At 42.2% G+C, this 15,950-nt stretch overlaps 1 protein-coding gene across 1 annotated transcript; it reads right to left on the bottom strand.

Annotated features, from left to right (window-relative positions):
• Positions 1 to 2,599: 2,599 nt before the first annotated feature.
• On the bottom strand, positions 2,600 to 3,872 carry LOC120104433. The gene is made up of 5 exons (XM_039115595.1): positions 3,670 to 3,872; positions 3,499 to 3,591; positions 3,297 to 3,398; positions 2,881 to 3,210; positions 2,600 to 2,777 (listed from the first exon to the last, which is right to left on the bottom strand). Exons 3-5 carry the CDS (start codon positions 3,396 to 3,398, stop codon positions 2,727 to 2,729), a joined length of 483 nt encoding a protein of 160 aa, XP_038971523.1. The 5' UTR covers positions 3,499 to 3,591; positions 3,670 to 3,872; the 3' UTR covers positions 2,600 to 2,726.
• Positions 3,873 to 15,950: the final 12,078 nt, after the last annotated feature.

Below are 15,950 nucleotides of genomic sequence, written 5' to 3'. Positions count from 1 at the left end.
AATCCATAATCAGATGCTTTGCACCAAATTCAACTGCCAGTAGCTCAGCTCTACCACTCAAGATTTTGTCTTCTTATTAAATATATATGAGAAATTCATAGAATACAGGTGGAATATTGTCACGAGTTAGACACACTACCCCTTCTTGGAACCCGTGCAGAAACCAGGTTACATATGGTGCAGGTGAGTACGGCCAATCACTTTGTATAAGAATTAAATAGTCCTTATGCAAGGCTGTCTTGATTTCTTTATTCCAAATAATGGTGGAAGACACTACAAGGGTCATTAGCGACGCTTTTTTTTGCCTTTAACGACGCTTTTAAGCGTCGCTAAAAACCACGGTATCTAACAACGCTTTAAAGCGTCGGTAATTGATTTCTGGTCAACATTTTAGCGACGCTTTAAAGCGTCGCTAATTGATTTCTGGTCGACATTTTAGCGACGCGTTAAAGCGTCGCTAATTGATTTCTGGTCGAAATTTTAGCGACGCTTTAAAGCGTCGCTAATTGATTTCTGGTCGAAATTTTAACGACGCTTTAAAGCGTCGTTAGAATATTAATTTTTTTTAAAAATAATTTTTAAAATTTCTAAACCCTGTTTACAAAATCTAAGTGCCAGCTTGGGAGTGGTGGAGCTGACTGTGGCTCTCCATCATGTGTTCAATACCCCTGAAGACGATCATTTGGGATGTTGGTCACCAGGTCAGGAGAAAAAAAATCAAAAATAGAATTGCTCGTGCCTTTTTTTCCATATCAAAGCATTTGGATTTTGATCTTGTGGATTAGAGAATGGTTTTGAGGTTGAATTGACTGAATTGCAGGCCTACCCACATAAGATTTTGACTGGAAGGAGGGGAAGGATGCATACTATCAGGCAGACCTCAGGGCTTGCAGGGTTCCCCAAAAGGGATGAGAGCATTTATGATGCCTTTGGCGCAGGGCACAGCTGTACAAGCATCTCCGCTGGCCTTGGGATGCTGTAGCTCAGCTTGGCCATACCAGGAGTTCGTTCAGGCTCAGCTTGACTTGGCTTATGACAATTTGAATGAGCTGGTTTTCATAGCTTTCCTGTGCTCAGAAATAACTTGTTAAGCTGGAAAGAACTCCAGCTCTGCTCATTTATAAATTCAGCCCTAACTGCAGCTTGAATTCAACTAGTTGAACAAGCCGGAGCCATGCTTGAGCAATTTATGAAGAGCACAATCAAACATTCCAAATATCCTTTAGTTGTTTATTAGCTCTTCTACTTCAGTAGCCATAAACCATTGTTCAATATCCGGATGCTGCAAAGTCCTAATTCCAGAAGGCAACACAGAAACATTAGTATCATCCAATAAAAAAAAGGAAAGCAATGAAAGTCTTGGTCATGTTGATGTCCTCCCAAAGAATGATTCATTTGCCTTAACAAACATAAAGCTAGCGACAACATTATATACTCTTCAACCTTCATAATTCCATTTTAAATGAAAGATTATCAATATATCAGCTGTTCTTATCGCTGTTCCTATCTTCCAGCACATCAATAGAATTTGATCATAGTAACTTGACTCCAAAAGCCTACATCTTCAATGGTCCTCCTTATACCATCGACCAGGCAAATCCTCCACAAAATCAATTCTGAAAACACTTCTGCATTTCCAAAGTAAAAGCCTCTAGAATATTTATTCATGGAAACTGCAAAAACCTGTTCTCAAAAATAAGGATACAGATTTCAAAAGTACTGGAACTACAAAACGCATTCAAGTGCCTGGCTATGCAGATCAGATATGTAATATATTTAAAAGCAACAGATACAAGAACAGTGCATAGTACTCGACAACCACATTTTAAAGAGCACCTGCAGTTCAAGAAAGCCAAGGTATCTAAAATAACATTAGAGTATAGAACCCTATCACATCTCCCAATATATGGAAAACAAGCAAAGGCCATTTATGTAATCACATGAGAATAATAGGACAAGCACCATTATTAGCCAAAAAATAGGGAGACAGAAGGTTTTGGTGTCAGTTTATGCAAATGACAAAAGAAACCAAAGCATTGCTATAGGAAGATTTTTTGCTCTTCATAGACACAGTTCCGTTTTATTTTTGTTCCTTTCCAAAGGCATGTCAAGGAAACCAATTATTGAAACCAGAAAGGTTTTAAAACTTTTTTTTTATTTAAAAAAACATCTGTCCAGTGAGTACAGAAACCCACATCCTAGGCAAGAATGCACGTTTAACAGATTAAATAGTAAAGAAATCCACAAAAACATGGGAGACTGTCTTTTGATTTCAGACAGCCATCACAAAGATCATTTCAAAGATGAAAAACATCATGCACGCACGTAAGATTTGGTTTCAAGCAGTCCTAAGCCTGTCTAAAGAAATTAACTGTTCCAGAATGTTCAAAGCGTAAGAAGATTAAAAAAAAAGAAAAAGGCGTACCCTCAATTTTTGTTTCTCAAATTCTGATACAATAAAGCTTGAAATATCAGAAGACACAACATAGCCAGGACCATTTGCATATGGTGGATAATCTTCTTCAGGCCATTCCTGAAAAGGGAGGCACCAAATTTCTAAACCCTGTTTACAAAATCAAAGCCACACAACTAAGCGAGATATACACAAAATCAAACATATTTATCTAAACATTCATATTGTCAAATTACATTCATACTATCAATTTACGTTTACAATGTACTTCAAAAAGCATAAAAAAATACATATAAACTCTAAAATAAATGCTTCAGGGGTCGCTAGCATCACCATCTCTACGTGCAGATGAACTATCAGGAACCTGTAATAAAAAAACTAAAGCAGTTAAGAATACGAAAATTATTAAACTCTTTAAGAAAAATATGATACTTATGCAAAATGTTCAAGTAGATGTAGTAATTTACCTGAGGAGGGACAAACTGATGCAACAAAGATGTAATCTGATTAATCTGAGCCCTCAAAGATTGCATCTCTGTTTGGTGGCTCTGCTTCAACTCTTTTATCTCTGCCTTCAGATCATTAACCTCTGCAGTGCTACTACTCTGTCTAACATCTTGAGTATATCTACCCACTGCAGACAACTGAGTGGGGGTAACTCCAACGCCATAACTCCTCACTCGTCCATAACGCTCCGAGCCCATCAACTCAGTAAACACTTGAGCTTCGACACCTCTGGTGTTGCCGATTGAAGATGACTCTCCGATACGCTCTGAAATAAGGGATGTAGCTCTGTCCTATATCTCTCAAAAACAATCAAATTAATTTTTGAAAAATTAATATATATAAAAAATCATTGCAGAAATTATTAATAAATACATACAACTATATCTCTCGACTCCGCTCGGATAAAGCTGCCATCTCGGTGGGTGTGAGTCATCTTATAGAACTCCACCTCACCAGGTTTCCTCCCATGGTCTTCCATCTACAACAAAAAGTATATTGGAAGAGTTTCATCTTATAGAACTATATCATGATACATGCTATATGATACAAGAGTTTCAAAAAGTTTCAAAAAAACTTACGAATTCAGCTCTGAGCCTCGCATAACTCTTCGAGCCTGAAGTGTGAGGAATTGTCTGAGATGCTCGTGCGGCTCGACCAATGTCAGAATATGTCTACCACGAAAAAATTAAACATTGTAATATATTAAATATATTAAATATTATATAAGGTATTGAGAGAGAATACACAACCTGTCCTCTCTCGGAAAATCAATAGTGAACAAGCTCCCTCCACTGATGATGGTATACATCAGGAGGACAAACACGAGCAACCTCCTCCTCTGTCATACCCTCGCGCTTCCAGTCGGCCTTCAACTTCGACTTATATTCTTTCCATTTGCGGTTGAGGGACTTTAGCACCCAATCATGGCTCTCTGGAGGGAGCACAAACTTTTTCTACACCAAAACAAAAGAATGTTATAATAATATTAAATCAAAAAATACTTTTCAGTGAATGGCGCTTCACTACAACAAAAAATTTGTTTGCCGACCCTATATTGCCGACGCTAGATAAAAGCGTCGGCAATTTTTTTCTTGCAACAGTAAATGCCGACGCTTTTGGAAAGCGTCGGTACAAAATCTTCCGCCGACGCTTTTGATAGTGAGCACCGACGCTTATAAGCATCGGCATAAGGGATAAATGCAAAGACGCTTATAAGCGTCGTCAGACTTCATTTCTCTGTAAAAACCCAAAAAAAAAAAAAAAGAAAAAAAAAAGAGGTTAACGGGCCGGCCCGAAAAGACCGGACCCGTATCCCTCTTATGATCGTGCCCTAGGCACGATCGTGGAGGAAGCCTTGCAGGGGGGAGGCGGCGGCGTGAGGGGAGGCCGGTCATCGGGGGAGGCGACTCGCCGGAGGAGACCAAACACCGGAGTGGAGACGGAGCGCCGAGATCCGGCCGGCCGTGGGGGAAAACTCTAAAGCCTTTCCTTCGGAGAAGACCCTCCACAGATCGGTGATTTGTTCACGGATTCTTCCATCCATCTCTTGCCGGAAAGGTCGCCGGAGAACGTCGTCGGACCGAGGTAAGTGGGGCTCCCTTCCTTATGCTTCATTTTCTGGACTTAGGGCGGTGATGATGGGGATTTGGCCGGTGAGATCGTCGGAGAAGGATCCGAAACAGGGGTACCCTGTTTCGGCTTCTCTTTTCGGATCTTGCCGCCGGCCGTCGGCCGCCGGGATTGGCCGAGGTCCATGGCAGTGGGGTGGTCGGGATAGAGGAGATTTGGAGTAGGGTTCTAGGGCTTTGATTGGAGATGGGGGATGGCGGATCCGAGGCCTTCCTCCTCGTGATCCCGTCCCTTCCTCCTCTCCCTCCGCGTGGGTTGGCCACCGGCGGCGACGACAGCGGTCGGGGGGAAGGCAGCTTGGGTTGCCGTCGGGTGTGGGGGGAGAGAGGCTGAGCCACCACCTCGGTGGTTCATCTGTTGATGATGGAGGGGAGGGAAGAAAGAAAGAAAGAAAGAAAGAAAGAAGAAGAAAAAAAAAAGGAGAAGAGAAAAGAAGAAGAAGAGGAGGAGACCTCTTCTTCTCTCTTTCTCTTGGCTAGCCACCATCGCCGGCGACTGCAGCAGGGGCGGCCGGCAATGGTCCGGCCAGTAGTGGCCGAGGTGTGTTGGGTTGGGGAAGGAGAGGGCAGCCACCATGGCTATCGCCCTTGGATCAAAAAGATTTGAAGAAGGGAGATGTATTCCCAACCATGAAGAGAGAGGAATCATCCCTTTCTCTTGATCTCTTCACCGGGACCGGCCATCGTCGCCGGCATGGCTGCGGCCACGGCTGGCAACAACACAGGCCGGTGGTACAAGGGTGGGAGTCGGGCCACCCCGACTGCCCTAGATCTGGAGGGATTGAGATATTTGGGACCTGATGATGGACCCCATAGCAGATGTAAATTATAGTTTTGAATATTTAAATATTAAATGATTTAGTTTGTGATTGTAATTGATGCTGTAGGGGAGGAGACAGTGGTGCCAGGAGGTTTTGATCAGGGGACTCAGCACCCCAGCGCGTAGGTTGTGATTTGGACTATGTTTAAGTCAGTCTACAATTTCTGTAAGAATCCCTACATCTGAGCACTTCTATGCATATATTGATTTATCGTTGGATTTATTTTACGGTTGTGTTGTTATTGCTTGTGAGCTGATATGACACATATGAGATGAATGTTTGTCAACATATTTTCATTATTATGTTGTTATTGTTTATGTGTTGATGCGGCACCTATGAGGCGTGCATGTTGTTTTAATGAATATATTGAGATAAATTCATTTGGGAAGAAATAACATATTTTTGAAAATTTATGAAAATATGTGATGTGATGGGAATGTGATTGAACATGTAAAACTAGACATGTAATATGGGTTGGACTAACCTTGTCATAAGATAGCGGCCACGAGCTGATGCGTGGGATAGCCTCCACGGGCTTACGCGTGGGATAGCCTCCACGGGCTTACGGATAGCGGCCACGAGCTGATGCGTGGGATAGCCTCCACGGGCTTACGCGTGGGATAGCCTCCACGGGCTTACGGATAGCGGCCACGAGCTTACGCGTGGGATAGCCTCCACGGGCTTACGGATAGCGGCCACGAGCTGATGCGTGGGATAGCCTCCACGGGCTTACGCGTGGGATAGCCTCCACGGGCTTACGGATAGCGGCCACGAGCTGATGCGTGGGATAGCCTCCACGGGCTTACGCGTGGGATAGCCTCTACGAGCTTATGCGTAGGATAGCGGCCACGAGCTGATGCGTGGGATTTGTGCAGTCTTGGACTGGGACATGATCTTGGTTAGTCCAACGCCAGAAATGAAAAGTTTGAAAACTTGGAATCTGAGTAATACGGGAATGGATCACATAATGTGAAAAAGGATTGGTGTATATGTACTGATTACATATATTTGTTGTTTGTTGAGCTTTTGAAATGATGAAATGATATGTATATTTTGATACTTGATTATTTTATGATTTTGTTGTGTGTGGCTGTTGGGATTCTTACTGGGCTGGAAAAGCTCATACTATACTTCCATTTTTTTTTTTCAGAGGCACTGGATTCGTAGAATCTGTCGGATGGGACAAGAAGTGAGCTCGATCTGGAGTCAGACTGCTAGATAGTTAGAAGTCAATTTATCTTTTATTTATGGACATTTGAAATTATGTAATAAATCAGTACATTATAGCTAGATTTGATTGAATTACATCAATCTTTGATTTTGGCATTTATGGAATTATTGGAATTGTTGTTTATCTTAGGCCTTGCATGATCTTTAGGGCCTTGCTCTAGGGCTCATGCGGCCGGTCGCGTGCCGGACCCGGGTGACGGGTTCGGGGCGTGACAGAGTGGTATCAGAGCTTAAGGTTAAGGTATCCTAGGGTTTATGTTCAGGCGAGTATCAGTGGAGAATTATGATAGAAAAACTATCAGAGATTTGGGTTATAATCACTTGAGATTGTAACAAGAATGATATTATAATCTAAGGTTTAAGACCACTAGGGACTGTGGCCTTAGTGGCACTAAAGTTTGAGGTTTAAGATTATTGGAAAATGTGACCAGTTGGAATCTGAGCATATGTTTAAGGTCACTAGGGATCGTGACAGAAATATATCATAGCTTAAGGTTATGATCACTTTGGACATGACAATTAGATTCAGTGCTTAAGGTGTAAGATCACTGGGCATTGTGATAAAATGTATGCATCGGTTTGGTTTTCGATGCATACGGAAGGAAAGTATAAATTGTCTTTGATCATGATAAGAGAGGTTTGACCTAAGATAAGTGTAGGTCAACAATGGCATATCGGTTATACGATGTTTAGATATTATTTAAATGATTTGAAAGTTCAAATTTGATGTGGGTTTTGATATGATCATTTTGCTGCTAATTATTAGAGTGGGATTTGTACGTTGATTTAGTATTGGAGTAAGCTAAGGAGATTTCATAATATTGAAAGGAACGTTCTTCGAAGTTGAAAATGTATGTGGATTATATCTGGTGTTGGCATGTTGGATATTGCAAATAGGTCTATTTCCTATGGATGTATTTGATTATTTTGAGGCCATAGAGTATGCATATTGATGGGAGAATTCTAATTATTTGAATTCTCATGTTTGGATTGGGCTACTGGATTTTACTTATAATTGTAGCAGACTATTTGATGTGTTAATTTAAAACTCAAGCCTAGGTTTAAGATTTGAGCAGGGATCTTTTGTCATTATTGATGAAGCCACTAATAAATGTCATATTGAGTAGAGACTTCGGTCATGAGATGCTTACATGAATTATCATATATAGCATTACTGATGGATGTTAAGAATCTTGGTGAAGGAAGATCGGGAGATCGATCGAGTTAAATTCTAATCATAGTGTATTGGTTCAATGACTTCTAACCCATTGAATTTGAAATAAATTCTGTCGGAAGGAAAATCAAAGTAGATTTTCTAATTAAATTGCAAAGAGAATACAAAGAATTACCCCCTTTAAATCAAACCTAGATATTTTGGATTCTAAAAAGGTTGTGGAGATCACATAGTGACCTTAAACTTGACTAAAGGATCGGGGGTTAGTTATGGTATGTACACTCTATATAAATTGAGGACAAAAAGATCTAGAGGTTTTGCTCTAGTTCTACTTGGAAATTTAAAATTTGGAGTTTCTTAGTCTCAATGCAAAGTGATACTTTAGTCAGAAATCATTTTGTGACTTTAGAGAATTAAATGAATTAAATCAGAGAGCGCAGCGGAAGTGTAGTGGTTTGAGTTATTTTGAAACCGATTAGAAAAAGAAAAAAATAATAATAATGATAATACCTTGATCTGAGGGGTATTATTATGGAAGATTTGAGTTAGTTTTCTAGTAGAGGAGAATGTGGTTGATTCTTTGCCTACTGGAAGTAGTTATGGGCTCTCCTATTTTTGATAATTCTAAGAAGAATTTTGGGGCATCTCAAATTTAGCATTCACGGATTGATAGCTCTGTGATTAAGTTTGGGCCTGGAATGTTTTAACATGGATCTCTTATTTGTTGGAATGATGTGGGAGAAAGAAAAGAAAAATGATTATAGAATATTAAGAGCATTTGATACTAAAGATTTCTCCTATTTCTGTCAAGCCAATTATGATCTCTGGGTAGAATTAAGAGAAATTAATTTCTTGGGATATAATTATGGCATTTTAATCCAAGGTTGGGAGTTTGGAATTCTTTTGAAGGAGATCAAAAGAACTTACTACGTGTGGTAAATAGAAATGATCAAGTTTCGAGATGCTGTAATTTTTGTTTGTCAAAATCTTGTGACTAGGTACTCCGAGAGGGAGACTATTTGAAATATCAGGAATGATATAATGGATGCATATTTTTTTAAAGTTTGAGGCTTCAAGTAAGTTAATTTCGAGGACGAAATTTTTTTAAGGAGGAGAGAATGTAAAAACCCAAAAAAAAAAAGAAAAAAAAAAGAGGTTAACGGGCCGGCCCAAAAAGACCGGACCCGTATCCCTCTTAGGATCGTGCCCTAGGCACGATCGTGGAGGAAGCCTTGCAGGGGGGAGGCGGCGGCGTGAGGGGAGGCCGGTCATCGGGGGAGGCGACTCGCCGGAGGAGACCAAACACCGGAGTGGAGACGGAGCGCCGAGATCCGGCCGGCCGTGGGGGAAAACTCTAAAGCCTTTCCTTCGGAGAAGACCCTCCACAGATCGGTGATTTGTTCACGGATTCTTCCATCCATCTCTTGCCGGAAAGGTCGCCGGAGCACGTCGTCGGACCGAGGTAAGTGGGGCTCCCTTCCTTATGCTTCATTTTCTGGACTTAGGGCGGTGATGATGGGGATTTGGCCGGTGAGATCGTCGGAGAAGGATCCGAAACAGGGGTACCCTGTTTCGGCTTCTCTTTTCGGATCTTGCCGCCGGCCGTCGGCCGCCGGGATTGGCCGAGGTCCATGGCAGTGGGGTGGTCGGGATAGAGGAGATTTGGAGTAGGGTTCTAGGGCTTTGATTGGAGATGGGGGATGGCGGATCCGAGGCCTTCCTCCTCGTGATCCCGTCCCTTCCTCCTCTCCCTCCGCGTGGGTTGGCCACCGGCGGCGACGACAGCGGTCGGGGGGAAGGCAGCTTGGGTTGCCGTCGGGTGTGGGGGGAGAGAGGCTGAGCCACCACCTCGGTGGTTCATCTGTTGATGATGGAGGGGAGGGAAGAAAGAAAGAAAGAAAGAAAGAAAGAAGAAGAAAAAAAAAAAGGAGAAGAGAAAAGAAGAAGAAGAGGAGGAGACCTCTTCTTCTCTCTTTCTCTTGGCTAGCCACCATCGCCGGCGACTGCAGCAGGGGCGGCCGGCAATGGTCCGGCCAGTAGTGGCCGAGGTGTGTTGGGTTGGGGAAGGAGAGGGCAGCCACCATGGCTATCGCCCTTGGATCAAAAAGATTTGAAGAAGGGAGATGTATTCCCAACCATGAAGAGAGAGGAATCATCCCTTTCTCTTGATCTCTTCACCGGGACCGGCCATCGTCGCCGGCATGGCTGCGGCCATGGCTGGCAACAACACAGGCCGGTGGTACAAGGGTGGGAGTCGGGCCACCCCGACTGCCCTAGATCTGGAGGGATTGAGATATTTGGGACCTGATGATGGACCCCATAGCAGATGTAAATTATAGTTTTGAATATTTAAATATTAAATGATTTAGTTTGTGATTGTAATTGATGCTGTAGGGGAGGAGACAGTGGTGCCAGGAGGTTTTGATCAGGGGACTCAGCACCCCAGCGCGTAGGTTGTGATTTGGACTATGTTTAAGTCAGTCTACAATTTCTGTAAGAATCCCTACATCTGAGCACTTCTATGCATATATTGATTTATCGTTGGATTTATTTTACGGTTGTGTTGTTATTGCTTGTGAGCTGATATGACACATATGAGATGAATGTTTGTCAACATATTTTCATTATTATGTTGTTATTGTTTATGTGTTGATGCGGCACCTATGAGGCGTGCATGTTGTTTTAATGAATATATTGAGATAAATTCATTTGGGAAGAAATAACATATTTTTGAAAATTTATGAAAATATGTGATGTGATGGGAATGTGATTGAACATGTAAAACTAGACATGTAATATGGGTTGGACTAACCTTGTCATAAGATAGCGGCCACGAGCTGATGCGTGGGATAGCCTCCATGGGCTTACGCGTGGGATAGCCTCCACGGGCTTACGGATAGCGGCCACGAGCTGATGCGTGGGATAGCCTCCACGGGCTTACGGATAGCGGCCACGAGCTGATGCGTGGGATAGCCTCCACGGGCTTACGCGTGGGATAGCCTCCACGGGCTTACGGATAGCGGCCACGAGCTGATGCGTGGGATAGCCTCCACGGGCTTACGCGTGGGATAGCCTCCACGGGCTTACGGATAGCGGCCACGAGCTTACGCGTGGGATAGCCTCCACGGGCTTACGGATAGCGGCCACGAGCTGATGCGTGGGATAGCCTCCACGGGCTTACGCGTGGGATAGCCTCCACGGGCTTACGGATAGCGGCCACGAGCTGATGCGTGGGATAGCCTCCACGGGCTTACGCGTGGGATAGCCTCCACGGGCTTACGGATAGCGGCCACGAGCTGATGCGTGGGATAGCCTCCACGGGCTTACGCGTGGGATAGCCTCCACGGGCTTACGGATAGCGGCCACGAGCTTACGCGTGGGATAGCCTCCACGGGCTTACGGATAGCGGCCACGAGCTGATGCGTGGGATAGCCTCCACGGGCTTACGCGTGGGATAGCCTCCACGGGCTTACGCGTGGGATAGCCTCCACGGGCTTACGGATAGCGGCCACGAGCTGATGCGTGGGATAGCCTCCACGGGCTTACGCGTGGGATAGCCTCTACGAGCTTATGCGTAGGATAGCGGCCACGAGCTGATGCGTGGGATTTGTGCAGTCTTGGACTGGGACATGATCTTGGTTAGTCCAACGCCAGAAATGAAAAGTTTGAAAACTTGGAATCTGAGTAATACGGGAATGGATCACATAATGTGAAAAAGGATTGGTGTATATGTACTGATTACATATATTTGTTGTTTGTTGAGCTTTTGAAATGATGAAATGATATGTATATTTTGATACTTGATTATTTTATGATTTTGTTGTGTGTGGCTGTTGGGATTCTTACTGGGCTGGAAAAGCTCATACTACACTTCCATTTTTTTTTTTCAGAGGCACTGGATTCGTAGAATCTGTCGGATGGGACAAGAAGTGAGCTCGATCTGGAGTCAGACTGCTAGATAGTTAGAAGTCAATTTATCTTTTATTTATGGACATTTGAAATTATGTAATAAATCAGTACATTGTAGCTAGATTTGATTGAATTACATCAATCTTTGATTTTGGCATTTATGGAATTATTGGAATTGTTGTTTATCTTAGGCCTTGCATGATCTTTAGGGCCTTGCTCTAGGGCTCATGCGGCCGGTCGCGTGCCGGACCCGGGTGACGGGTTCGGGGCGTGACATTCTCCCACAACAAAACCCGATCGACCCTCTCCCTCCGCAGCCCTAAATCCCTACTATCCCTAGCTAGCTCACGCCGACCGACTCCCCCCTCCCTCCGCCGATCTCAGCCATTCCCCTCCGCCGAGCGACCCCAAATCGCGTTCCTCCGCCGCATCTCCTTCCCCTCCTCCCCCTCTCCATTGGCCTCCTCTCTGTGGATATCTCCCGCCTCCTCCGCCGCAGAGCACTCACGCGGCGTTTGAAGTTTGGAGCCGGCAAGGACAGGGACAAGGCCAGGTTTGGGATCTTCTTCTCTTGCTTCGATCTTTAAATTCTAGATGTTCTGGATCTTTAAATCCGTGCTTGCCACCGCCATCCACACCGGCAGAGCCTGAGGGCAGCTATCCTCCTCCGCCGCCTGGGACGCCGAATTCTGAATACTACCCTCCATCATTAGGTTCATGGGTTTGCTCACATTGTTACTGGGATTTCTTCTATGCTAGTCCATATATATGTTGTGTTTTTCTTTCTACTAGTTCGTAACTTCTGTTTTTTTTAAAAAATTGAAGAACTATTGGTGCTTTTGGTTGATGTATAACTATAGGGTAAGGTGGTTTTCTTCTGCATATTTTCAAATTACTGCTCATAGATTACGTATTAGAAGCTAAATGATTGAGGAGGTGATCACAGAGGGGAAAAAGATGCTGGAATGTTTGAGTGAAATAAATCTAGCAAATATTGAGACAGAATTCCAACAAAAAGAGTTAATTACTTTCCAAATATTAATATGAATATCTATATATTATATATGTGATTTGAATATATAGAGACCATTAGATTTAATGGTCAGCTGATATTTTTCTGCTGATATATAATATAAGAAAGCATCTTTTGATCTGTTGATACTCATCTGTAGCTAGTTTAAAAATATACAGTCGTAGCAGCCAAGATTGGTCTATTGTACCTTTCTGTTGAACAATATTCATATATTGAATAAGTAGAATGTAATATAGTAATTTAATTAATTTATAGAGAGGAATTGTAACATAGGTGAATATAAGTTTTCAACTTGCTATAAAAAAAAAAATCATTAATTCTGCAGATACTTTGTAAAATTAAATCCATTAATTTGTAGATTAAAATTTTAAAAATTTCTATAGCAGAGCATTATATTTACCTACATATCATATTTTTGTATTACTGTGAGGTTTTCGTCTTTCATAGCACCAGACTTCACAAATTTATGCTTTTAGACTAATGAATAGCACTTATCTCTTAAATACCAAATCCTTAGGCACACAAGTTTCTACTCATCTTCCTTATTAGGTGGATTTGGTTGCTCTGCCTGGAGATATTTATATATCTTTCTCTTTCTGTCTCCTTATTTTAGGAATGTTCATTCATTACTGTATTAATATTTTTCATTTCAGTGGATTGGAGCGATTGCATGCAATCTAGATCTACTGCTCTTCAGATCTCTTCGTTGGCTTAGAAATTTGGGAAAGTTATCAAAGGAAGACTTGCTCTCTTATCAGGTACTTGAGAACTCGTTTCCCTTTGTCCCTTTTTTAATCTCCAGACCATGTCAGTTAATGTAGGCTATGCAATCATTGAATTAATTGATTAAGTGTTATTTGTTTAACTTAATTTTGCTTGAGTCAGTGTACGCATGCATATTTTTGACTGTATCATTTACCTTATTTTTTCTTAGAATGGACAAAAGTTGGATGAATAAGCCGAGATACAGTGACGAATATTTGAATGGAGTTCAGAATTTCATTAAATTTGCTTTTGAGAAATCTAATATGAATGGGAAGATTTTATGTCCATGTCGAAAATGTGTAAATGCTTCTTTTCTTGCTCCAAAAACTGTTGAAGATCATTTAGTATGGAATGGTTTTACAAGAGGTTATACTGAATGGGTATTTCATGGAGAGTTGATATTGTCATCTCCATGTAACCAACCCTCGTATATAGAAGACACCTCTAGTTTTGCATCCAGTAATACAGAAAAAAATCCTGTAGGAGTAGATGAAATAAGGAGCTTACTCAGAGATGCTCTTGGACATAGTATTAGAAATTTAACAGATATTAGTGGAGGACAAGAAGCAACTGAAATAGGTGATGAGCGTACATCAACTGATTTTATGCATGTTGAAGAACATATACACTCTGATGATGACACAGCTCGATATCATAACTTGCTGAAATCTTGTGATGAAGAACTATATCCGGGTTGTAAGAATTTTATAAAGATTTCTTTTCTTGTGCATTTATTCCATTTGAAGTATTTGAATGGATGGTCTAGCAAGTCTTTTACTATGCTTCTCCAATTATTAAATGATGCATTTCCGGAAGGCGTTACTTTGCCATCATCTTCTTATGAAGCCAAAAAATTAGTAAAAGAATTGGATCTTGGATACGAGAAGATACACAGTTGTCCGAATGACTGTATTTTATTCCGTGGTGGAAATATTAACGAAGAGTTGTGCCAAATATGTGGATCTTCACGATGGGAGAAATCTAAAGATGAGCATGATTTTTTGAATGAAGTGGATGCTGCACAGACTAAGAAAAGACCAGCTAAAGTTTTGAGATATTTTTCTCTCATACCTAGATTGAAAAGGATGTATGCATTATCGAAGACGGCTTCCTCTATGAGATGGCATGACGAAGGCCATACAAAAGATGGAATGTTACGACACCCAGCGGATAGTTTAGCATGGAAAGCATTTGATGATAGGCATCACGAATTTGCTTCTGATGCTCGCAGTGTTAGACTGGGTTTGGCTACTGATGGGTTTAATCCCTTTCGAACTATGAGTTCTACATACAGCACTTGGCCGGTTGTTTTGGTTCCATATAATTTACCACCATGGATGTGTATGAAACAGTCTTCACTCATTTTGTCAATGGTTATTCCGGGTGATAAGGGCCTAGGTAATGATATTGATATTTTTTTGCAGCCTTTAATAGAGGAATTGAAACAGTTATGGGAGGGTATTGATGCATTTGATGCTTTTACTGGTCAAACATTCAAGTTGCGTGCAGCTCTTATATGGACTATTAATGATTTTCCTGCATATGCTAATTTATCCGGTTGGAGCACTAAGGGGCGTATTGCATGTCCTTCTTGTGGAGATTCAACCCATTCATATTGGTTAAAACATGGAGGAAAGTTCTGTTATATGGGCCATCGTCGATGGTTAGAACCAAACCATCCATTTCGATTTCAGAATGATCTGTTTGATAGTACCACAGAGTTGCGTTCTGCCCCTATTCCACCAACTGGTACCGAAGTTCTTCGACAAATGCAATGCACAAATTACATACCTGGTAAGGTCTCCAAATGTTTAAAGAAGAGGGGAAGGGAGGATGTTGGTAGCTCATTAAATGAAGGGTTAATATCAGAGATTTTAGAGGATGTTAACTTTTTTGAGAATGATGACAATGTATATGGACAGGAAAATGACGATGACCGCTAATGACCATTATTCTTGTAGTGATGGCCGGTAAGCCGCCAGATTGAGGAGACCCGAGCATGCTCTCGGTGGCTTGGTCCCTTCTTCTGTTCAACCGGCCGTCGTCGGGCATGGCACACCGCCGGCACCGCCATAGTCTGACGACCATGGGGCATCGCCGGCCGTGGGCTGCTTGCTGCCGAGCATCTTCCCCCTTTCCATCGGAAAGAATGAAGAAGAGAGAGAGAGAGAGAGAAAGGGAGATTTCTTCTCTTCCCTTTTCCTTTTCTTATTATATGTTTTTTTTTTTTCTTCTCTAGTTTATCTCCCTAGTTGGGGTTCTCTCTCTAAACTTAGATCCGGGGAGATCATTTTTTTGAGGGTTCTGGGTTGTCATATATCTTGGGTAAATTTTTAATATTGACTTGGTTTTGTAGGGGAACAATCTGTTGGACGAGAGGACGTTGAGCAAGATTTTGCGTATCCCGGTTCATAGATCGCCATGAGGGCGGGTGATTAGTCTGTCTGACTTTTCAACAAAAGTAAGGATC

Source organism: Phoenix dactylifera, chromosome 2, assembly GCF_009389715.1.
Source record: "Phoenix dactylifera cultivar Barhee BC4 chromosome 2, palm_55x_up_171113_PBpolish2nd_filt_p, whole genome shotgun sequence".
Lineage (NCBI taxonomy): Eukaryota > Viridiplantae > Streptophyta > Magnoliopsida > Arecales > Arecaceae > Phoenix > Phoenix dactylifera.
Note: the sequence above shows the minus strand (reverse complement) of the source record. Positions and strands in the feature narration are given on the sequence as shown.